Source organism: Sapajus apella, unplaced genomic scaffold, assembly GCF_009761245.1.
Source record: "Sapajus apella isolate SASKATOON/1434 unplaced genomic scaffold, GSC_monkey_1.0 scaffold72, whole genome shotgun sequence".
NCBI lineage: Eukaryota > Metazoa > Chordata > Mammalia > Primates > Cebidae > Sapajus > Sapajus apella.
This window is the reverse complement of record NW_022437012.1, coordinates 1,457,606-1,482,818: the sequence shown is the minus strand read 5'-3', so window position 1 is coordinate 1,482,818 and position 25,213 is coordinate 1,457,606. Positions and strand designations below refer to the sequence as shown.

Below are 25,213 nucleotides of genomic sequence, written 5' to 3'. Positions count from 1 at the left end.
AAACTGGGATATGGGATATTAGAGCTTAAAGTAAAAAGTGAGTACCTGCTAAAGTTAGCAGAAATGTAAACAAAGTATTTAGCAATGATATGTAGTTGAAAAATTAAGGCTTTTATTTGCAAAATAGGAGGTCCTTCTTTATGTTCTGAAACATATTTCCAAAAAAAAAAAATGAGTGTTTATATAGTGTCTGTTTTGTAATTATGGTTAATTTAACTTTAATGGCTAAATGTTAGTGTCTCTTCATTAGCAATGCTTTCGGCCCTGGAAAACATAGCAGAAATGGTATGCTTGAGGAATGATTTTTTTTTTAGACTAGGCTTTTAAAAATGAAATGTAGAGGGGGACCCAACTCTCCTGAAGGTTACTGAGCACCAGCTGTCACAGTGCTTGAGAAAACCTGAGCTCAGACTGGCATGCTCTATGCCCCTTCACTCTTGCCCTCCCAGTTCTGTTTGTATGAACAGTTTTGCTCCATTGAACCATGGAAAACAGTACTGTTTGAAAAGTCACAACTATTTGACCTGAAAAGCTTCTTGACCTTGGACTCTGCAGTTTTGTAAAATGCCTATTTGAATAACAGATTTTTAAATTGGCTAGTGTCAGTCATTTTTCTTGTACTATTTTGGCTCCTAACTACTCTCTTGTGAGTCATGAATACTATGAAGTATTTTAAGACGTGATGTTTTAAAGGATAGTTGACATTTCAATTAGTAGTACTTCTTATACAGGCTTAATATGCAGTAAAGAAGAAAAGAAAAATAGTAGAGGAAATCAAATGAGTAGAAGGTGTAATATGTAAGAGCAAAACGGGTCAGTTATTGTATGTAGTCTTTTAAAAGGTAAAGATTGAACTAGGTTAGTAATGAGAAATAATTCAGCAATTCCTTCATGTTCATGGAAGTGAAAGAATGTACATAATTATCAGAGAATAATGCTTTCTGTATTTCAAATCATTTGAAAACAGGAAGTTATGATTCAATTAACATCACTTAAAAGTATTTCATTCTCATTATTCTTATTGATCACCTACTGAAGTTATTCCTAGTTAAAAAGAAAAGCTTCAGAGAATTACCAAGGGACCATGGACTAGTAAGTCTAACTTCTGTACCAAGCAGGCTGGGTGAGATTTCATTAAGACTTAGGATCATGGGTATTCTGGGAAGAGCAACATGGTTAGTAAAAAGAAATTGTGCCTGATGGGTATAGTCTTTAAAATTGCCTTGGCAGTGGATCTACACTAAATTGTTTGGTTTTTGTTTGTTCGTTTTGGGATCCTTTCCTTTCCTTTCCTTTCCTTTCCTTTCCTTTCCTTTCCTTTCCTTTTTCCTTTTTCCTTTTTCCTTTTTTCTTTTTCCTTTTTTTCCTTTCCTTTCCTTCTTTTCTTTTGTGATTCAGGGTCTTGCTCTGTCACCTAGGCTGCAATGCAGTGGCATGATCATGGCTCACTGCTGCCTCAACCTCCTGGGATCAAGCAATCCTCCTGCCCCAGCCTCTAAAGTATCTGAGACTACTACAGGCACCCACCTCCACACCTAGCTATTTTTAAATTTTTTGTAGAGCTGAAGGTTTGGCTGTGTTGTTCAGGCTGGTCTCAAACTCCTGGGCTCAGGCAGTCCTCCTGCCTTGGCCCCTGTGAGTGCTGGGGCTACAGGCCTGAACCACCATACCTCACCAATAGTATTTCTTTTAAAGGTATTTTGTTGTTGTTGTTGTAATCACTATTATTATTTGTATTTTACTAATATTAATTCATTTAGTCATTCTAACAGTCTCACGCAAATGAGTAACCCAAGGTGTACAGAATAGACCTAGTGACACAACTTGGCTTTGAACCTGGACAGTGGAAGTACAGGTTATGGTGACTCAACTTGTAATTGATCTGTAGTTCTTTAAAAAAATACAACATAAAATGTGTTCACTCTCCATCCCCCAGCCTTTTAGCCTTTTAGCAACCTCTCTTCATTCTTAGGTTCTCAACTGGTTGACTTTCATTATTAGGTAGTTTTTATCTTGCTCTGACCTTGTTAGAAAGGCTTCTGGATACTCTGTTCATAGGTAGTATTTGAGAGCTTTGCCTGTTTCCTCTTAGTAGAGTGAGATGTTGGCTGGTTATAATATAATAGTCTTGATTATTGCTATGGGAACTCTTTGCCGACCTGATGATTGGTAGTGATTTGCTTTTAAATCTACTTGGGGTACCCAGAATATTCTGTCTTTATCCTTGAAAGTTAGTGGCGAACAATAGAGATTGCTTGTATTTATCTGTGTCATTTTCCTGAAACACAGTGCTGTCATTAAATCTGCAAATTATTTTCTCACTTTCAAGGAATTTTTTTATAACTTTGAATTATTATTATTATTGTTGTTATTATTTTGAGACGGAGTCTCACTCTGTCGCCCAGGCTGCAGTGCAGTGGTGCCATCTTGGCTCAAGCAACCTCCACCTCCTGGGTTCAAGCTCCTGAGTAGCTGGGATTACAGGCGTGCGCCACCATGCCTGACTTGAATTATTATTTATATAGTTGAATTTCTTACTTCAGGGATACCATTTATCTTTGTGTTAGAATGTCTGACATTAGGAAACTTTTTTTCTCATTTTATTGTGAATTATAGTTCATCTTTGAGTTTTTATTTTATTGAATTTTTTTTTTCTGTAGTTCTCTAAGTTTTTTTTTTTTTTTTTTAGTTTAGGTTGGGGGTTTTTTCAAGTGCTCTTTGGGGGAATGGGGGTGGGGATAGGCACAAACGAAACTGAAAATTTTAAAACATAAGTCATTTGGAGAGGAAGGTGTACACACAGAGGTTTCAAACTTTCTAAGACTTTTTTACTAAGGCCTTTTGAGTTATAAAATGCTGAGTTCTTGACGACACTGGAAAATCTGGGTGGTAGGAATATACAAAAGAAGTGACAGATAAGTTTATGTGGGTATTGTGTTGCTGTCTTTGTTAGGCCATCTTTGAAAGCTGTTGTCCAATGAATAAACATTAGTTGTGAAGTATATACTTCTAAAGCACAACTAAAATACAGGTATATGCAAACATCAAATGAGCAACTATAGAAAAGCAAGTATTTGCCTGTAAGAACAGATGTTTTCAGGTATCGGACATTCTTAGTTTTAGGTACCAGCAGTAGTTTTATTCTTTGAAACAAAATGTTAATATCTTTAAAATAAATCTTTCATTAGTGTATGTGTAATTTTACAAAGTGGAGCCTTGTAATTTCATATAGGGTTTTTAATAGATTTTTTTCACCCATTGCAGTGTTCACAATAATGTTTCCACCCAAAGTAATGGCTCCCAACAGGTAAGACAATATTAAGTTTCTAAAACACTGGATCACAGGTTAATTATGATAATAGTAGTAGTATTCATTGGATTTTCGTAGTGGTATATGTAACATTGCACAAATTATGTGCATTCTCTTTTCCTTATCCTTTAAGTGATTTAGTAATAAGTTCCTGTTACTTTATTCTCTAAGATGTTGTAAATGAAACAGTGCTCTATAAAACATTTTCTGTCCCTGTGAATCCAAGAACATAATTTAACTGATTACTAATATTTTATTGATTAAATCTAAGGTGGTATATAAAATTCAAGTGTTTGTTTACATTTTGTTGACTTTGTAAATAATATGCTATTTTAGTATTTGTTGGTGAAGAGATCTTTTATCTAGGCAAAATTGGTAATTTTTATAATTTTTGTCCAAAGACTTGGGGGATGAGATCTGCTCTGCTTGTGAGTCCTTCCACTTCCTCTGCACCTGTGCCGGTGGAGATAGAGAATCTTCCACGGAATCCTGGAACAGACCAGCATGACAGGAAATGGTTTGTTAATTCCTGAAACTAAAATAAAATATTGCTTACTTAATTGTATTCTAAATTCCAAGCCATAATCTTAAAATACTTTAAATGTGATTGAAAGCAAATTATTCATATTTGTGAGCTGGAAAGCATATTATTGAGTAATCATATTGAGATGGGGAAAATAAGGATGTTGGTGATGAAGGGAGTCCAGTTGTCTAAATGAAGAACATCCGACAGCTGTCCTTATTTATTCTTTATTTAAAACAAAACATTAATACCTTTAAAATAAACCTGCTTTTATTAGCTTGATGTGGGAGTGGTGGATGGTTCTCTGGTGAAAAAAACTTCCTTGCTAGACAGCAGAATATTTTCCCACATCTGTAAGGAAAATGTATCCACTACATGTTATTCCACACAACATGATGCTGCTACTTTGAATGTGTTTTCTTCATTAAAGACGGAAGGTAAAATCAGAAGCGAAACATGATTGAAATATGATCAAGTATGATATACCCCATTTTTAGGAGATTGAGAGAGAGTCTGATGACAGGAAAAAGATACTTTGATCATTTAGACTTCCAGGGTCTTCGTTTAGATTAATAGTAAATATACAAATATGGATACTTTGTGGCTTATTGGCGTTAATCACTTGAGTTTATCCTTTCCCAAATAAATATATGTGGCTTGGTGGGGGCTCCTTGGAAATTATTTGATTCAGTGGTCATGTTGGGTATATCATCTATTCAAGTTATTTGTCTGTTTGTGAAATGAATTTTGATAATTCATAGGATTTTTCTCTTTTTCTCTTGCTCTTAGTTTGTTTAGTACCTGAAATCTAATGAGTTTCTGTGGTGATCTCAAGGTTTTGGTCAGCTTTCTGTGCAGCCAGTTCTTCCTTCATGGTGGTGGGTCAACAGTGGTTGGTGATTATTTTCAGTCTTTGCTATGTAATTATTTTTCACTGTTATTTTGGCTTAACTAACTGCAAGGTGCCTGGCTCTTGATGTTTGAGCATATTTTTACTTCAGTTCCAAATAACTTGCGATTAGTTTGTAAGATTGGGTTCCCCTCTCCCCCAGCCCCATTTTCTTCTTTTTATTTTCTTTCTACATGGGTGTGTGGTGGTGATAACTTGGTGTATATTTGTGTACATCCAGGTACACACTTAAAAGCGTAAAGAGCGAGGCTTATAAATGTCAAATTTATTTTTTAAAGTAATTTTTAGAAAGTTTCTTCAATTTCTTACAGAAAACACAGCTCCTGTAAGCAATTACGTTTTATCTCATTGATGTTACCACCAAATCCTATTGGCAAGGAAAAATAGTACTGAGACTTCAGCTATAAAAGAAGTGTGTTATGTGTTTGCCTTTTACATTAATATGGAATGAGAGTCTGATTAGTTCGCATACTAATTATGACATTGAATCTTTGAGTTTTTCCATATTAATAGGTACATGTTTAAATCTATTTGATTTTGTTAGGTACTATTTGGTTTCTTGAATGCATCCTTTAGAAAGAGCATTGAATTTATTAAATTTTAAGGAAAATGAAAAATTTGGAGCCGTGTGTTCTCCTTTCTTTATGTGGTTGTACTGAGACCCCCTTTGCTAAAATGGAGTAAAATGGTGATCTTAATAACATAATGAGCCTCAGAGTATGTCAACAAGGGCATGGAACTGAATATAGAGCTGGCATGTTTAGGAGATAATGGACTCTTCCGCCTTCAATTAAAATGTGTTCTGCATTTCATTCTTTTTTCTGCATGCTTTGATTCTTATTAATGCCTTAGAAAAATATAAAGCAGTCCTCCTTTAGAAAGTGAGAAATGTTTAAAATTTGGAAATACTTCTTGTGTTTGAACAATTGGGCAGAATAATGGACCATTCTATTTCTGGCAGATAACTTTTAACCAATTTAATATGAACCTACTTACTCCCTGTTCAAATCTTCAGCATTTTTTTGCTGGTATCTTTTAAATGACACCATTATTTGAGTGACTGATTTGGTATATAAGTAGCTTAGAATAAGCAGGTATTTAAAATTTCAACGTTTGAGAAACAATTCATGTATTGTAAACCCATAAATCATTTGTAAGCAACAACAAAAACAAAACAGAATAGTGTTTAGAAAATCTTGCATTGATAGACGAGAACATAAACCTAATTTAATTTTCTAAATTTTTAGAGATCATAACTTGAGGGTTGTGATTTTTGTGAGCCACATCTGATGAACAAATTATATTTCAGTTAAAAGAAAGATGATTTTGTTATAAAAAAGCTTTCCAAGTTTGTTTTGAAAAATTATTTTGGTTAATTTCTTTACAGTTTCCCTAAGGGATAAAGGTGATTTGGTTGAGTTAGAAAGATAACACTATCTCTAAAAATGTATTTTTGCACATATTTTATATTTGGGGTGGTATTTTTCTTTGTAGTTATTTTAAATATGTACTGCCCTTTCTGCCATGTCACAAGACTGATTTGCTGAACTTTGGCAAATGCTTTCTTTCTACTGGAGGACTCCGATTAATTATAACCAAGAACTGCATGTATGCATGTTTCACTCTTAAAATTCTATAGGACTTTTCTATAGCACTGTGATAAAAGGTGCCTAATATGCTTACTAAACTACTTCTTGGAGGGGGTGTATCATCTCATCACTTTATCTGTACCTGTTGAATTTCATTTTGAGGTCCTGTGACCTTTGATTATATAAGGCACAATGATGATCTACTGTTAATTGAGAACATTGTTGTAAAATTACGTGGCCTCTGAAGGTAGATTTTTTATTTTTAGTGGTCTTTTCTGAATTTTGTTTCCTGGGTTTCAATTCTGTGAAATCACATAATTTAAAGAAGAATTTTCACAGTTTTCTTTGTTCATATATGCTTTTGTCCTTATGTAGAGCTATTTTTTCAAATATTTGAAGTAGGTAGATTATATTTTTTTCTTCTGATTAGAACCCCTAACAACATTTCCACTTTTAATTTTAGTAACAGCATCAGGGACAGATACAGAATGCCTTCCTTTCTGATAAATTTCGTCTTTAATCACTTAACTGAGTCTGATTACTTACATGTATTTCTCTGTTGATATTTTCCATTACATGTAACTTTGTGGATTCCCCCATTTTGTTATTCTTGAATGTTATCATTGCATGGAGTAGATGTTGGTAGCTACTCATAGCGGTGGTGCATGCTAGTCACATTACCTTTCACCTTTACCTTTTACACATCCATTTTCTCCTATTCCTATTGACTAACTGTGCTCCCCTCCCACCCCAACCATCCAGGCTCTCTGCTGCCAGTGATTGCTGTCAACGTGGTGGAAACCAGTGGAACACAAGGGCCTTGTCCCCACCCCAGACCGCACATAGAAACTACACTGACTTTGTTCATGAGCACAATGTGAAGAATGCAGAAATCCATCATGATGTTCATTTTCCTGGCCATGCAGCCATGACTGAGATATGAGTATTGAGCCTCTTAGGCACTGGGACTCTTTGTCATGCAAGTTGATGGTATACATTATCTGGTGTTTATAAAGGATTGATCACATTAAGAGTATTTAGGAGAATTTACAGTGAGTCACTAGTTATTTAGTGCTGTTTGTAATTGAATTCTTCCATGAAAGGAACAAGGAGTTGAAGAAGCCATATGCCATCAATGATAGTGACAAATGTTTTGTGTTGTAAAGAGTATGTATACCATTGTGATTTTAGAAGGGTTTTCATGATTTTAGTACGTTAACACATCACCCAGCCTATACCTAAGGAGAAAGTTTGTGTTTGTGAACAAGGTGCCCATTTATTACCCCACCATGTGCCATCCAGAGAGATCAAGGTTAAAAGAATCAGACACACTAAAAACACACTGGAACATGTTGAGGTGTAATATATCAGCCTTTCGAGACATTTATTAAAAACTCATTCTTACACACTATTTTAATATATCTGAAGTGACACATGCCTTAATTTCAGTTAAGTGCCTAAGATTTTAATTAATGTAATTTTTCATTACAAACACTTTTACTTTTTAATAGACACAAATATTTTAACTTACCAAAAGATTTAGAGATCACATTAATAATGTGGCTCTTGTATAGAGAAATCTGAATGGTTACTTTTGAATGGCTAACTGGTTAACCAGTGGTTAAATAAATGGTTACGTTACTACTGAATGGTTACACAAAATGGAAGAAAACGTATTTACCTTTTCTTTTCATTTTACTGGCTTTTCTCTTTCATCTCATATACCTGACAGATTACCCAGGTTTGCAATAGTCTCATAATCTGATCCTGTACAACTTTTAAAATAAAATTCTGAAGCCAAAACTATATGATTTTTAGATTGTTTTACTATTTTTGACCCTTTTTTAACTTTAGAATTATTTAAGCTCTTTGTTTTAATGAATAGAGGCAAATTAACTAGAAAAAGTCCATTTCTGGTAGGAAAACATGTAACGGGAGCATTTCTTTTTTTTTTTTTTTTTTTTTTTTTTTTTTTTTTAGCTTTTTTTATATTTTAGAAAAATTTTCAAACTTTTAAACTACGTATATAGAAATTTATAGATATATTTTGAAGAATATATAATGCTTCAAGATAGTGAAGGTTCATTATAAACAACTCATTTAATGCATCCTACCCACATAGAAGTTGGTTTTATATCTCAAATCCTTGCTGCCAGACAAAGATTAAAGTTTCAGAGGGCTTAATACTGGACTATTGGTTTAATACTGAATGGTTGGTTGCTATTTGTCTATAGAAGACCTACATAAGGAGAACTTACTATATTTAAAGAACGAAATCTATAGGCAGGCTTCAATCTGAGTTCAGTATAATCATGTATAAGGAGATGGACACTCAAAGTATTAGCACATCCTCTTAATATAAATAGATCTGTATCTTAAATAGCTCAGCTCACACCTCTATAAGTCCATCATCGTATAGCAAGCTTAAAAATGGCCACTAATATATGGCCTTTATAGCTGTTTTAGACTTTACATAGCTCAGATGATAATTGCGAAGTATTGTCGTTGCTGATTTTTTTCTTAAAAGAGAGGAATTTGGATCATAACATTTTAACCACAGAAGCTCTGGTTTGTGCCATTCAAGAAAAGATTTCATGGGTATATATATCATTTAAAAAACCCTACTGTTTCTATAGTGGAAACCAAAGAGGCACAGTGAATAACAAGCTTTCCTGGTCTTTTAGAAAGATGTAAAGTTTGACTTCACTCACTTTAAAATTATTCTTAATCTGCAGGACAGAGGCTGATATAATGCCCCCTGTATATCTTAGCAGATTGTAATTGAAGAGTAAGATCTTCAGTTCATATTGAAAGTAGCCATTTCTATATTTTGAATTTGAGTTAATCAATACTGTTACATTTAAGTGAAGATTCACGTTGTAAAGAATTCATTTGCAAATTCCTGGTGAGAGAAACTGGGTTGAAGGGGTGGTAGGGACAGAGGCATCAATAGGGGTAAGGAAAGTAGAGGGCTAAGGCTGGATGGATGGTAGTAAAATTAAATTTGTCTATTTATAGAAGCTCCCATTTGCTTCAGAATTTCATATCCAATATTGCAAATATTTGTTCTTCTTACTGATATTTTCAAGATGAATATATATATTGTTTCTAGCTATCAGGTACTTATAAGTAGCTCAACCTAAATTAAATAAATTGTCACCAACCTGTTTACACTCTCCATTTTATTATGCCTAAAAGGGCCGGTGATGATAAATTCCGGATTAGAGAAGTACCCTCAGAAGCACCTTACTGGATCACCATTCTTTTGATCAAAGGGAGTCATCAGCACAGAACTTAAGTATTATGATGTCATTTAATTTATGGTGCTTTGGCTAATTTTATTTAACATAATTAATGTTAACATTTTGAGTTAGGTTGGTTATATTTTGACTGTTTTTATAGTAAAGGAAACTTACAGACACAGCAAAGCTAGTGGCCTTCACACTTTAATGCATGAACATAAACGAGCTCATAAGTTCATTGTCTCTGTTGCATTTCAAAGGCATTTACCTATCTTGGAGTGAGAACTAACATTTCTGACCATGATAGAGTAATCCTAGAAAACATGCTTTTAAGTGAATTACAGAGAAAAATAAATTTTATTTCTCCTACTATGTGTATGTCTATATTTTGAAAAGCACCTAGTATACAAACACTCTAATATTGAAATACCAGTGTAATTCAAATCTTTTTTTTTTTTTTTTGAGGGGAGTTTACTTAAAGTGTTGACCAAAAAAAATGATAACATTTGGATCTTTTTTAAAAATTTCTTTTTGTTGTTGTTTACTGTTCAGAAGGTACATTGGCAAATTGATTCTTTTTATTCAGCAGTGTAAACTGAGCAAGCGTGAAGATGGTTGTTCCCTATCATGCCTCAGTGGTGAGGGCTGTAGTTGCTTGAGCCATGGTGCTGTGTTTGGTCAGGGCACACCTCTGTTTCTAAACCATAGCTCCTTGCTTTGAGAGGCAATTATTTTTGTGTTAGTCTTTGAATATTGGATTTGAAAATAATAATACAAAGTTACTATTTTTTATGGTAGGTATTAGGGCTTATATGGATTTGCTCAAACAAAATCATCTTGTCTCAATAACATTTTCTCTCTTTCCCACCACATACTTCCTTCCTGAATTTTAATATGCATTATACCACATCATCAGTTCTATGTTGCTTTCCAGGTTGTTGTGAGATGCTTTTACATAAGGGCTGGAATTGGAGATGCCTCTGTGGTGGGAAAACAACCCTCTCTCCTTCCTGCTCCATGCCTGCCTCTTCCCCTCCCCATATGTATAAAATATGATTTGTCAGATCTTTCTAGATATTATGAATCCTGTGGATTTAGATATTGTAGTCTTCCTCTACCCCCTCTTTTGCAGAACATAAAAATTTCTCATCCTCAGTTTATAAAAATTTTTACTTTAGTCACGTGAAAACATTGTGAGAATGAAATCTTGTTCCATTAACGTTAACCTTGGTGGTATAGAAATTAAGACATGAAGCATGTCACTTTCAGTGTAAACTAAGTCAAGGAGCTTCATTTCTTTCATCAATTCTTGACTGTTGCTAATTTCATAACACACTTTAGTTGCTTTGAGCGCTTTGGTCTGGTGAGGAGGGACATACATACTGTCTTTTTCAAAGAATGAGTGAAGAGAAGAGAAAATTTTAAAAGAAATTGGTGGAAGGAAAATAACTTTGGCTTTTTTATTGATATTTTTATACTGAAGTAGAAAAACAATTGTTCGTATTCTTCCTGAAGGAATTGTTCTCACAATTTTTTTTTATTACTAGATAATTACCTAAGCTTCTGTGTTACAAGCTGTGGCCTCAGTTCTAGGTGGTGGTGCTTGAGTGAACAATTTACATTTTGTTCCTGACAGCTGGCCAGCATTGTGTTTCTATTGGCATGGAAAAGAGATACCTGACTCAGAGAACATTTTCCAAGGATTGTGACTGAAGACTTCCTTAATGGTGTAATAACGTACCTCCTCGTAAAAACAGGTTCAACAGCTGTAACTCATTTTTTGTTGTTGAAGGAAGTTCCATTTGTTTTGTTTTTACCTACTTTTAATAAAGAGTTGAGATCCAGTGTATGATTAGGATTTATAAGAAATTGCAGATTCCTTAATAAAGCTCACATCTACAGACATGACTAATCATTGATAATAATAAATGCAAAATATTTTAAATTATTAGGAATGGAATTTTAAAAATGAAAAATAAGAGGTGATAATAGGAAGAAATTGCTGGCTTGATTTCTTGTGGAACTAGTTAGAGGAGTATTCAGATAAACTGTGGAAAACATTAGAGGATGCAAAATACCATTGGAATTTATACCCATTAACAGAGAAGAATTTCTTATTACAAAACTATATTCATAGCCTAGCCAATAGCTTCAGGAATTATTTAATTATGAACTCTGTAGAAGTTTGGAGGTAAGACCTGTGTTTAATAACATGCATTAAATCTTTCTGGGGATATCATCAGCAAACTCTTGGATATTAGAAAGACCTGGGAAGATTTGAGTTCTCTGGAATAGCTAGGTTATCACTTTTAAATTTCACAATCATGTTGGAGCAATAATATTAAAATATTTGAGTAGTAAAGGCATTGAATATTAGTCTGAGTCATCTACATTTGGTAAGGAGGCCTGGGGCATTTATTGCAGTGAAAGATTTCAGGAATCTTGTATTGACATCTCTTTTTGTGATTCATCTCATTTGTTCAACACCTACCAGAGTACCTTGTTGGGTCTTCCTTGTACACAGCCACTTATAATTACACCTTTCCCATATACCCTTGAATTTCTTGACCTTCTCCCTGTTGTACACATCTGGTTAAATCCAACTCTGTATACTCTGCATATAGATGGTAATGTGAGATACACACAGAATTGTTGAATGGTCTCTAAATTGTGACAACTAAGCTGAAGTGAGCTTTCAATGCTGCCTCATATCCTATGACATTTACTTAATCTATTTGTTCTCCTACAGTGCTGGGCTGACCTTCTCCTCTTTCAGACCACTTCTTCCCTTCCTACTCTTTGTTCTCAGCTGATGACCTTGCTTCCTACTTTATTGAAAGCATAAACAATCAGAAAAGATTATCTCTATACTCCCACCATTTTATCAGTGAACGTACCTGATCTGCATTTGGGAATATATTCCTTGCTTTCCCTGCTGTTAGTCTAGGTGAACCATCCATACTCTATTTAAGACCCAGGCCCTTACTAGTTACCTAGATCCTCACCCCAGGTTACTCAAGACCATCATTTGAGTAATTCTCCCTTTTGTTCTACTGCATTAGTTTTCCCTTTCTATGGAATATTCTCATCAGCACAAAAACATCCTAGGGTAGCGCACATCATTTAAAATAGAACTGTCCCTTGAATTTACCTCTTTTGGCTATTCCTCTATTTTTTTGTTTCCCTGATAGCAAAACTCTTTGCTTTGTAAGAATTGTCTTGTACTTGCTATCTCCTCTTTTTCTTAATCTCTTGAGCCCGTTCTAATCAAACATTATCCCTGACACAAAAGACTGGGTATGATTGTGCAGGTTGCATACTGTACAAGAGTGCCACATTTAAGAGAACAAGGTTCACATATTTATGATAGTGATTTCCCAGCAGATGGCACTAAGTGTCTTGTTCCAAAAAAGATCAGTGTATATGACAGTTTTACAAGAGATAGAAGTGTCTTTAAGAAGAACATTGTTTTAATCCATATAAAGGCTCTGCCTTGGGCTAATAGTGTTTGCCACCACTCCACCAAAATGGCTTTATTAGATCACAAATGACCTCTACATTTCTAATCCCACAGTCCATCTTTTAGTCTACTTAATTAGCACTCAGATCAGTTGCTCACTTCTTCATGAAATTGTCACCTAGCTTAGATATACCACTGTTTTTTATTGTCTTCTAACAAGTTATTATTTTTAATTCCCTTTGCTAATTCCTAATTATCTCTCCAACCCGTAAGCTCTGTTTAAGGAACTTTTGTGTAACAGTTCATTCCCTTTGTAATATCATCTAGTGTTATGGTTTTAAATGCCATCTATACACAGTGGCAATTTCTCAGTTTATATCATCAACCTGGACTTTTAAATTTCCAGACTTACATATCCAGCTGTCTATTTGACATCTCTTCTTAGGCATCTAATATCGGCATCTCATTTTTTTAAATTATTTTGAGGTAATGTCAGGCTTATAGAACAGCTTCAGGGATAGTGCAGAAATTCCCACACTCCCGTGCCCTGCATTCCCTTAATGTTTTTTGTTTGTTTGTTTGTTTTTTGAGACGGAGTCTCGTTCTGTTGCCCAGGCTGGTGTGCAATGGTGCGATCTCTGCTTACTGCAGCCTCTGCCTCCTGGGTTCCAGCATTCTTCAGTCTCAGCCTCCTGAGTAGCTGGGACTACAGGTATGCACCACCATGCCTGACTAATTTTTGTATTTTTAATGGAGACGGGGTTTCACCATGTTGGCCAGGCTGGTCTTGAACTCCTTACCGCAAATGATTCACCAGCCTTGGCCTCCCAAAGTGCTGGGATTACAGGCATGAGCCACTGTGCCTGGCCCCCTGTTGTTAACATTCCACATAATGGTATGATGGTATTGTCAAAACTAAGAAACAAACCCTAAGAAATTAACATTGGTACAATACCACAAGCTAAACTAGACCTTATTCAGGTTTCTCCACAAATTTTCCAGGGTCTGACCCGAGATCCCATGTTACATTGAGTCGCCTTCAAGTCTTTGACAGTCATTCCATGTCTTTCATGGTTGGCCAGATGCCTGGTAGAATGTTCCTTGATTTGGGTTTGTGCGGTATTTTCACATGATTAGTTTGAGGCCAGGGATTTGGGGGGAAATACTGCAGAGGTGACGTTGGGCATCCCGAATTTAATACGTTCAAAATTGAACAATATAATCTCTTGATTCCTGCAGTTTTTCCCACCTGTGTGGTTTTTTGTAGCTTTGTAAGTGGCAGTTCTCTCTTTCTTGTTACTAAGTCAGTGTGTCTTGAGCTCTACTGTAGACCTACTGAATCAGAAAACTGGAAGTGAGGTCCAGCAATCTGTTCCACATGCCCTCCTGGAGATTCTGATGCATACTAAAGTTTGGGAAGCAGTGACTTACAGCACAGTACCTTATAGTCATCTTGACTTCTGTTTGTCTCATGCTCCAGATGTCTTTCAGAATCAGTAAATTCTATCAGTTCTGTCTTCAAAATGTATTTAGGCCTACTGCTTGTTACCGTTGTTACTGCTCCCATCCTGTTTCCATTTTATGTCACCCCTGCCCTCTTAACTGGCCTAGCCCGTGTTCCTCTGCTGTCTGGTACTCCTTTCACCAGCTGTAGTGATAACATCAGATCATGTCATTTCTCTGCTTACACCTTGCAGTGTCCTTGTCTCAGAGTTAAATCTCAGATCCTCACATTGATAGAAACATGCTTTTCCCTCCCCTTCTATCAATCCTGACCTTGCTTACATCCAAAGACTCATCTTCTTATACTTGCTCAAACATACCAAGCATGTTCTGTCTGGATCTTTGTACTTCCACTGCTTCCTGGATATTCCTCCCTTGAATCTCTTATGGTTCATTCCAGAACCACCAGGTTTCTTAACGGAGAAGCCTTTCCTGACCACTATAAAATAATCATGTTCCCTGCCCCCTGCCCAGTCTTCTTTTTATTTCCTGTCTGCCTTACCCTGCTTAATTTTTTTCTTACTCCCTTCTCCTTAGTATGCATTTATCATCTCTGTACAGACAGTCCCTTATGATGATTCTTAGGATTTTTCAACTTTATGATGGGTTTATCTGAGTATTAAGTGCATTTTTGACTATGATGGGTTTCTCAACTTACCTATTGGTAAGTCAGAGCATTTGTGTTTTTCAACAGAATGTGCACTCCATTAATGGAGAGCATTTATTTTGTTTCCTTTGGTATCCACAGACACTCCATGTGTATTATTTGATTGAATAAATGAATACCAAGCACATCTTGGCACACCTGGTGATACAGAATAGTCAAAATACTGTTCTTGGCTTCAAGAAATTTACACTCAAACTGTAGAGATAAACGGTTTTACAAATAACTGATAAAGTGCTAAATCAAGCAAGAAGAGAAGTGGTTAAGTTAAGACACCTTCTTGGCATTTGCATCAGGTTTGAAGAAGGCTTCTTGGCATTTACATCAGTGAAACAGTCCCAGGGACCTATAGGAAAAGAAAATTCTATAGTTGCTAAGTGCAGGGTATAGTCCAGGAATGATGAATCAGGATTTTATGGGAAGGTATAGTGATAATGATAGCTAATTTTTGAGTGATTCTGTGCTAGACATTGTTCCAGAGGTACAGCAGTAAGTATTTAGCAAAGCATCCTCATTTAATCCTTATGAAGATCTGTAAGGTATTCAGGCTAGTGAAGAAATGAAGGCACAGAACAATGAGGCTGGGCTTCAAACTCAGACAGCTTAGTCCTAGAGCCCAGCACTGGCTACTGTACTGCCTCCGTAACTCTAAAGCTTGGTGGGGTCCACATTGTAGAGAGTAAAAAGGAATGTAATAATAATTCTGTTTTAGAAAGGTAACTGTGGAGGTAGTGTGAAGGATGAATTCCAATTGGTGGAAGACTGGATTATAAAAATATGCTGTATCCATTCTATGTAATTGTTAAAGAATCAGGACAGTCTTCATATACTGTTACTAGAGGATATCAGTGACACATTGTTGAGTTAAAAACTTAAGTTGTTAAGTGTCTGAGGTTTGTTCCCATTTTTGTAAAAGCAACCAAATCATGTATAAGTAAGTTCGTACACACAAAGAACCTAGAGAGATAAATAGCAGGTTTTCAGAAAATGGGAGTGAGGGCGACATTGCTTTTCTTAGCTATCATTCACAACTTTAAGTAACAATAAATTACTCCAAGGTATGAAAGGAGACAAGAACTGCTTCAGTTTACACAGGTAAGTGTCCATGAAAAGTAAGGAAATGGGTAGAAGAAAGAATGTCTTTACGTATTTCTTTATACATTCTTCAGAGTTGGTTGTGAGCTAGGACATTACCAAAGCCACAGGTTAAAAATATCATGTGTAACTACATTTTTGAAATTTTAAGTGTGTAATTCAGTGGTTTTAGTTTACTCACAAAGGTGTTCAACCATCACTATCTAATTCCATAACATTTTTATCATCCCCAAAAGAAACCTCTTTCCCATTAGCAGTTACTCTCAATTATTCTTTCACACTAGTCCCTGGGCAAACACTAATTTGCTTTGTGTTTCTATAGACTTCCCCATTCTAGAAATTTGCTAAAAGTAGAATTATACAATGGGTGTCCTTTTGTATCTGACTTTCTTTTAGTATAGTGTTTTCAAGGTGCATCTATATTTTAGCATGTATCAGTACTTGATTCCTTTTAATGGCTTAAAAATATTCCCCTGTATGTTGTGCAGTGTTTTATTTATCCATTGTCAATTGATAGACATTTGAGTTTCTGCTTTTTGTGAATAATGCTATGAACATTCATGTGTAGGTTTTTGTATGAACATGTGTTCTCAGTTGTCTTGGTTATACACATAGGAGTGAAATTATTGGGTCATATAGTAACTCTATTTTTAACATGCTAAGCAACTGCCAAATTGTTTTTCAGAGTGGCCACACCATGTGAGTTCATTTTTCCACATATTTGCCCACACGATTACCTGTCTTTTTTATTATAGCATCCTAGTTGTTGCGAAGTAGTGTATTGTGGCAGATGATGATGTTGGTATTTTTTGATCTGCTTATTGACTCTTTGCTTATCTTTAGAGAAGTATCTACAGACAGTTTCCAACTTAACAATGGCTTAAGATTTTTCAACTTATGATGGTGTGAAACTGTTGTAATTTTGACATAGTGTTAAAATTTGAATTTTCATCTTCTCATGGGCTATAATTTGTGGTACATAAGATATTGAACACTTTGTTTAAAAATAGGCTTTGTGTTAGATGATTTTGTCAACCTGCAGGCTAATGTAAGTGTTCTGAGCATAGCTAATGTAGGCTTGGGTAAGCTATCATGTTCTATAGGTTCACTGTATTAAATGCATTTTCAATTTACAACATGATCAGGATGTAACCTCATCATAAGTTGAAGAGCACCTGTGTTTCGTTTTTTGTACATTTAAAAATTTTCGTTATTTGTCCTTTTATTATTGAGTTGTGAGAGTTCTTTATATATTTAAGATATAAGTCCTTTATCAGATATGTACTTCTGAAAACCTTTTTCTTCTGTGCAGTATGGTCTGTTCTGCAGAATGTTCCATTTGTACTTGAGATTAATGTATATTCTGTTAGTGGAGCATTCTGTATATGCCTGTTCAGTCTTTGGTTTATAATACTGTTCATCTTCTATCTATTTATATCAGAAGATAAGCTTACCTAGTTTTTCTGCTTATAAAGTAAAAGAATTGTTGTCTATCGCTAAACTTCTGATTTAGCTATGTGTTTCAGGACTCTGGTTTTAGTTACATGCATGTTTTTAATGATATTTTCTTGATGGATTGACCCTTTTGTCACTATAAAATGTCCTCCTTTGTCTTTAGCAACCATTTTTATCCTACAGTTTTTTTTGCTTGATATTAGTATAGCCACTCTTTCTGTGTGTTAGAATCTAAAGTATATCCCTTGTAGACAGCATATAGTTGGATCATGTTTCTTAATTCATTTTGCCAATCTCTGTCTTTTAATTGGACAGTTAAACATTTACATTTAATGTAATTACTGACAAGGAAGGACTTATGCCCTTTCCTTTGTTTCTATATGTCATGTCTTTTTTTGTTTCTCACTTCCTCCATTACTGCCTTTTGTTTTAAGTAGGTAGATTCTGGTGTACTATTTCAGTTCTTTTTTTCTGTCTCTTACTATTTTAAAACATTGTTTTCTTAGTGGTTACCCTGGGGATTACAATTATTTTACCTCATTTTATTTTATTTTATCTTATTTTATTTCAGTTTATTTTTTAGACAAGAGTCTCACACTGTCACCCAGGCTGGAGTGCAGTGGTGGCACTATTTCAACTCACTGCAACCTCTGCCTCCCAGGTTCAAGCGATTCTCATACCTCAGCCTCCTAAGTAGCTTATAGGAATGTACCACCACACACAGCTAATTTTTTGTATTTTTAATAGAGACAGGGTTTTGCTATGTTGGTCATGCTGGTCTTGAACTTCTGGCCTCTAATGATCTGCCTGCCTCGGCCTCCTAAAGTGCTGGGATTACAGGTATGAGCCACGGTGCCCAGACTACAATTAACATTTTAATTTAAAACATTGTATTTTGGATTAATAACAATTTAATGTCAGTAGTACATGTAAACTTTGCTTCTGTAGAGCTTTGTCTCTCTCCCACTTCGTGCTGTTTTTCTCATACAAAGTATGTCTCTGCACATTATATGCCCATAAACATAGCTTTAAAATTTAGAAGAAACATTTTTTAGTATTCCCATCATTTCACCCAGCTTTCATAATGATCTGCAGTGCACTTTCCTTTGCCTGTGTGATTGAAGGAAGTAATTGAGTCTGCTGCACCAGTCTGGTTCTTTCCCTCAAATTTAGGGAAATTAGGGAAAGCCTTTTATTGGAAAGTTAGAAATGAAGAAACTAATGTTTCTTGCCAGAAGAAAGACAATTTTCTTAAAAGTAATGATGAAGGGTTTTTTGTTTTGTTTTGTTTTTTGAGATGGGGGTCTTGCTCTCTCTCCCAGTCTGGAGTGAAGTGGTTTGATCATGGCTCACTGCAGCCTCAGTCTCCTAGGCTCAAGTGGTCTTCTCACTTCAGCCTCCCAAGGAGCTGAGACTGTAGGTGCATGCTACCACACCTGGGTAAGTTTTTTTATTTTTTGTAGAGATACAGTCTCCTATGTTGCTTAGGCTGGTCTCAAACTCGTGAGCTCAAGTGATCCTCCTACCTCAGCCTCCCGAAGTGTGGGGATTATAGGCATGAGCCACTGCATCTGGCCTAAATCTAATAAGTCTTTATGCTACTACTGAAAAAAATGAATGTCAGAATAGATTAGTGTACTTGTGAAAATAGTACCAACTGGGAATTTGGATAATATGATAAAAACCCAAAAGGAATTTTCCCTTTAAAGCTTCTAATGGAAAAGAATAAAAACATCCTGGGGCTGGGCATGGTGGCTCACACCTGTAATCCGAGCACTTTGGGAGACTGAGGCGGGTAGATCACCTGAGGTCAGGAGTTCGAGACCAGCCTAGCCAACATAGTGAAACCCTGTCTCTACTAAAAATACAAAAAATTAGCTGGGTGTGGTGGCCTGTGCCTGTAATCCCAGCTACTCGGGAGGCTGAGGCAGGAGAATTACTTGAACCTGGGAGGTGGAGGTTGCAGTGAGCTGAGATCACTCCATTGCACTCCAGCCTGGGCAACAAGAGTGGAAATCCATCTCAAAAAAAAAAAAAAATTCTTGGATGTGACTCTTGAAAATATTTTTCATTTGCCCTTAAAAACTTTATCATGAAATAAATACATATAGAGAGAAAAGTCTCTAAAACATACAGTTCCAGTTTGAGTATCTTTCTTCAGGTTAAGAAATAGAAATTACTACTTTTTTTTTTTTTTTTTTGAGACAGAGTCTCACTCTGTTGCCCAGACTGGAGTACAGTGGCGCGATTGCAGCTTACTGCAACCTCTGCCATCCGGGTTCAAGCAGTCCTGCCTCAGCCTGCCTAGTAGCTGGGATTACAGGTGCCTGCCACTGTGCCTGGCTAATTTTTGTATTTTTAGTAGAGATGGGGCTTCACCATCTTGGCAAGGCTGGTCTTGAACTTCTGACCTTGTGATCCACCCACCTTGGCCTCCCAAAGTGCTAGGATTACAGGCATGAGCCACTGTGCCTGGCCAGAAATTACTACTTTTTTAGAAGTTCTTGCTGTGTCTTAATCCAGTAGTAGATCTACTGTTATGAATTTTGTCAAAAGTTTGGTAGTTTTGCCTTTCACATTTGAGTCAGGCATTAATTTATATAAGGTGTGAGGTAGACATCCAATTTCAATATTTTTTCAAATGATTAACTGTCCCAGTATCATTTATTGAGTAGTTTGCTTTTTCTCATTGCTGCATAGGTTTCTTTTCTGTCAGAAATCATATTTGTGGTATGTGTATGTTTATTTCAGGACTTCCCCTAATGGTGGTGATATCTTACGTAATTACCATGCAGTAATCCAAAAAGCTGGGCCAGACACAGTAGCTCATGTCTGTAATCCCAGCACTTTGGGAAACTGAGGCAGGTGGATCACCTGAGGTCAGGAGATTGAGACCAGCGTGGCCAACATGGTGAAACCCTGTCTCTACTAAAAATACAAAAATTAGCTGGGTGTGGTGGCATGTGCTTGTAATCCCAGCTACTTGGGAGGCTGAGGCAGGATAATCGAATCAGGAAGTTGGAGGTTGCAGTGAGCCGAGAACGTGCCATTGCACTCCAGCCTTGTGACAGAGCAAGACTCCATCTCAAATAAATAAATAAATAAAATATAAATAAATAAATCCAAAAAGCTGATTGACGCAATAGATAACTAACTAGACTACAAATCAACTAAAGATTTCACCAGCTTCTGCAAACACTCATCTTGGGGGGAGTATATCTTTTTGTGTAATTCCTATGGCATTTAATCACATGTATATGTTTGTACAAGCAGCGTCACAATCTCTTAGATTTGGTTTGCTATTTTGTTTAGGACATTTAATGTGATGTTCATAATTGTTACCTAGTAAAAGGAGCTTGCCGCTCATTGTGCTAGAAGCCCATATTAGAGTGTTGGTTTTTGAGAAAAGAAAAGGTTTATATTGCAAGTTAACTCACAAAGACAGGAGTCAAGCTCAAATCTTTCTCCTTGTGCTGGCTTCAAGGCAATATTTTTACTAGAAAAAGTTCAGGGAGTATATTCTAGTAGGTGATTGGTGGAAGGAAAGGAGAAGCCTGGAAAACCCTTGGACATGCACAGTTGCCTCTTCATGTTACTTCATGTGTTACATGTGCAAATTCAGGGGTAGTTAGTATGAAATATGCAGTGGAAATTGAGGCTGTGATGTCAGCAGGCTCGTCCTGCGCAAATTCCAGTTGGCCATCTTGGTTCTAACCAATTTCATCCAGTTTTTTCTTGATCTCACAAACAGAAGGAGTTTCAGCAAGTTGTTTCGTATCTGCTATCATACAAACTCAATAATTTCTGTTAGTTACTGGTTTCTTATTCTTTGGGACACAGATTCAGTTTCAACTTTTCAGCAAGTTGTTTCTTATCTGCTGTTCTATAAGCCCAAGAGTTTAGTCATTGGTTTCTTTAGCTCTTTTAGGCACAGTTTCAATAATTGGCTTATAGTCTTTCTTACTTGTGCTGTTTGATCTGATTAATTCTAGTCTTATAGAATGAGCTGGTGAGGGAATGTTCCTCATAGAATGAGCTGGTGAGAGAATGTTCGTATTTTCTCTCTCTTCCTTCCCTCTCCCCCTTCTGAAGAGTTTGTGTAGAAGTGGAATGACCTGTTGCCTGCAAGTTGGGCAGAAACCTTCTATAAAGATAAGTGTGCCATGTTTTTTCTTAATGGGAAGATTTTAAATTGACTCAGTTTATTTAATGGCTATTGGTCTAATGAGGTTTTTTATTTCTCCTTGAGCCAGTTTAGGTATTTATTAATTTCATTTGTTTACCATTTTTCTGTATAATTATACATGGTATTATTTATCTGAAGCACCTGAAATTTCTGAAATTATTTCTCCTTTTTTGTTCAGTTGTGTTGTTTTTTTCCTGGAGGGATCTTTTTATTTTGTCTTCTTAAAGAATCAGTGTTTTACATAAATTTGCTGGTATATTCTATATGTTTGTCCTTACCTGCGAGGCAGATTGATATATAACATAAAAACAAAGCACAGTAACAAGTTAAATGAGTCTTCATTTGTTAAACAGCTATTGTAGCAGGATAATCAGTTATTTCACTTTATAAAGTATAAAGTAAAAAGATTATAAGTATTTAAGTTTTATAGTTTATGTCTATATAAAATGGGATGGTTGAGCTGAATTACTTGCTTTTACCAGATTATACTTTTTTATTTTCCCTCTTGAATATTTGCTTATTTATAGTTTACCCCCTTACCAGTTTGCAAGTTCTCAATTGCAAGACTTATTTGATAGTTGAAGAAGTCTTCCTGGATGAAGGAGCAATAATAATATACCATTTAAATTATATCATTGGCATTTTAGTTGTCTGTGGAACAAATTACCCGAAAATAAAGATACAAATTATGAAATGGTTTTGCAGACAAGCTTAAGGCTAATCTGATATTAGCCATGAAAATTTCAGTAACAACGGTACCCAAGAATGTATAGCATGTGTGACCTTCAGATAAACAACAGCCTAATCTAAAAACGTAGTGGTGTGATAGTAAGCAAGGAAGGATTGTTCGTTTTTTGAATCTTTGACTCAAAGTTGTCACAGTGCAGGAGTTTTTGTTTTTTTTATTTTTATTTTTGTATAGATTCAAGGGGTATGTGTGTAGTTTTGTTTTACATGGGTATATTGCGTGGTGCTGAGGTTCTGGCTTCTAATGATCCCATCACCCAAGTAGAGAACATAGTACTCATTAGGTGGGTTTTTTTTTAACCCTTGCCCCTCTCCCTGCCTTCCTCCTTTGGAATCCTGAGAGTGTTTATTGTTCCTGTCTTTGTGTGTACCTGGTGTTTAGCTCCCACTTATAAGTGAAAACATGCAGTATTTGTTTTTGTGTTAGTTTGCTTAGGATAACGGCCTCCAGCTGCATCCATGTTGCTGCAAAGGACATGATTTTATTCTTTTTGATGACTATTCTATTTGTTCTATTTCAGGTTGTGTGTATACCACATTTTCGTTATCCAGTCCGCTGGTGATAGGCAGCAGGGCTGACTCTATGCTTTTGCTATTGTGAATAGTGCTGCAATAATCATACAAGTACAGGGTCTTTTTGGTAGAATAATTTCTTTTGGGTATATTCTCAGTAATAGGATTGCCAGGTCAAATGGTAATTCGGTTTTTCATTCTTTGAGAAATCAACTGCTTTTAACATTTACATTCCCACAAACAGTGTGTAAGTGTTCCCTTTTCTCTCCTTCCTCCCCAAAAGTAAAATCTATCTAATTAAATGTAGAATCACTGATTTTTAAATTCAATGTGTTATATAGTCCATGACTATTGTCATTTTGACAAACTGTCCCAGGTCTTGCCAGTGGGAACCCTGTCAAACTGTATCCTGTGTGCTATGTAACCTGTCCCCTACCCTTTGAGCATGTTTAAAATTCTGGAACAAGAGGTTCCATATTCATTTTGCACCTTCTTTGCCTTAGCCCTGAGATCAGCCATTTCTTTAAGAGTCCTGACTCCTGCTAATTAAAATGGTGTTTAGGAGCCAAGATCTGAGTACTAAGTCTGCTGTATGCTCATTGCTACTGGGAATGTCATTGCTTCTAGACTCAGTGGACAGAGTTAAAAAAAAAAAATAGATATGGATGTTTAAATCACAAATTCATGCACACACTCTAACTCTCAAGTGAATACCCAGGGTTCTTTACACTCCCCAATTCCTTATTCCTATCTCCTTTCTTCTCTGTGAGAAACCTAGCTTCCATTTGGATAATATGTGCTAAACAGTTTCAGAATTGCTATACGCATACCACTGTCAACAAAAAATCTGTCAAAGTAACGTTCAGCATTTCTTCATGGTTCTCCTTTTTAAACTGAGAGTATACAGTCGAAGTATTGCACTTAAAATTTACTTGGATTAGTTCCTTTTCCCTCTCAATGTGATTATGGTATTTATTTGGTAGTAGTTACATTTTAATTTTTCTAGATATTGCCTGACCCTCCTTCATTGAGGATTCTACATTGAACCAACAGAGTATGTGAGTGCTCATACCTCTCATGGCTTCACCAACAAAGGATCAAGAAACACTGGGATTTTTGCCAATCTGAGAAATAAGATAGGATATCAAAGTATTTTTTTTATTTTCCTTAGAGCTTTATTGAGATACGCTTGGTGCAATAAAGTGCATCCGTTTAAAGCATTTGAGTGTGAACACACACCCATGAAACCAACATCATAATCAAGATTCATGATGGATATGTTTGATGTAGTTTTCATTTAAATCTCTCTCAGTAGCATATTTGTATGTTTAAGAGCCATTTGCATTTATTCCATAAATTGCTTGTTCTTATCTGTAGCCCCCCTGCCCCCTCCCCATTTTTAAACAAGGCTGTTAGCCTTTTTCTTCTCTACTTTTAAGAAGCTTTTTATGTATATTAGGGATATTAACTCTATGTATGTAAGCTGCAAAAAATATATTTTCAGTTTCTCACATTTACTTTGCTTTTAGTATTTTTTGCTATGCAAAAGTTTTAAAGGTTTTTATATAAGCAGATTGCTTAATATTTTTCTCTTTAATAGTTTCTGGAATTTAATAGTTTTCCTCACTGTTGCATTTTAGAGGAATTCGGCTATCCTTGCTTCCAGTACTGTATGAGTTAATTTTCTTACATTTGAATCTCAGATCCATTTTGAATCTTAGTATAAGATATGAGTAATGAATTCTAATTCTATTATTTCCAGATGGCTTTCCAATTATGTCAATCCCACTTTCAAGAAATTCATCATGGTGCCGAGGCAACTGTATGTCCGCATAGAAAAGGATAAAACTGTACTCTTGTCTCAGACCTAAATTTATTTGTTTATTTTTTTCTTTAACTTTTATTTTAAATTCAGGGGTACATGTGCAGGATGTGCAGATTTGTTTATATAGATAAACATGTGTCATGGTGTTTTGCTGCACAGATCATGCTGCCCCCTGGGTATTAAGCCCAGCA

General features: G+C 35.7%; 1 protein-coding gene across 8 annotated transcripts in view; it reads left to right on the top strand.

Annotated features, from left to right (window-relative positions):
* Positions 1-25,213, top strand: part of EPB41L5 (erythrocyte membrane protein band 4.1 like 5) — a 142,725-nt gene that overhangs the window by 71,752 nt on the left and 45,760 nt on the right. For 7 of the 8 annotated variants that reach the window (XM_032250622.1, XM_032250620.1, XM_032250625.1 and 4 more), the window contains 2 exons: positions 3,265-3,307; positions 3,712-3,827. In XM_032250622.1, the coding sequence (XP_032106513.1) occupies positions 3,265-3,307; positions 3,712-3,827 (159 nt within the window). Of the gene's footprint in view, positions 1-3,264; positions 3,308-3,711; positions 3,828-7,094; positions 11,476-25,213 lie in introns of those variants that run through there. The other variant, XM_032250627.1, reaches the window with a different exon arrangement.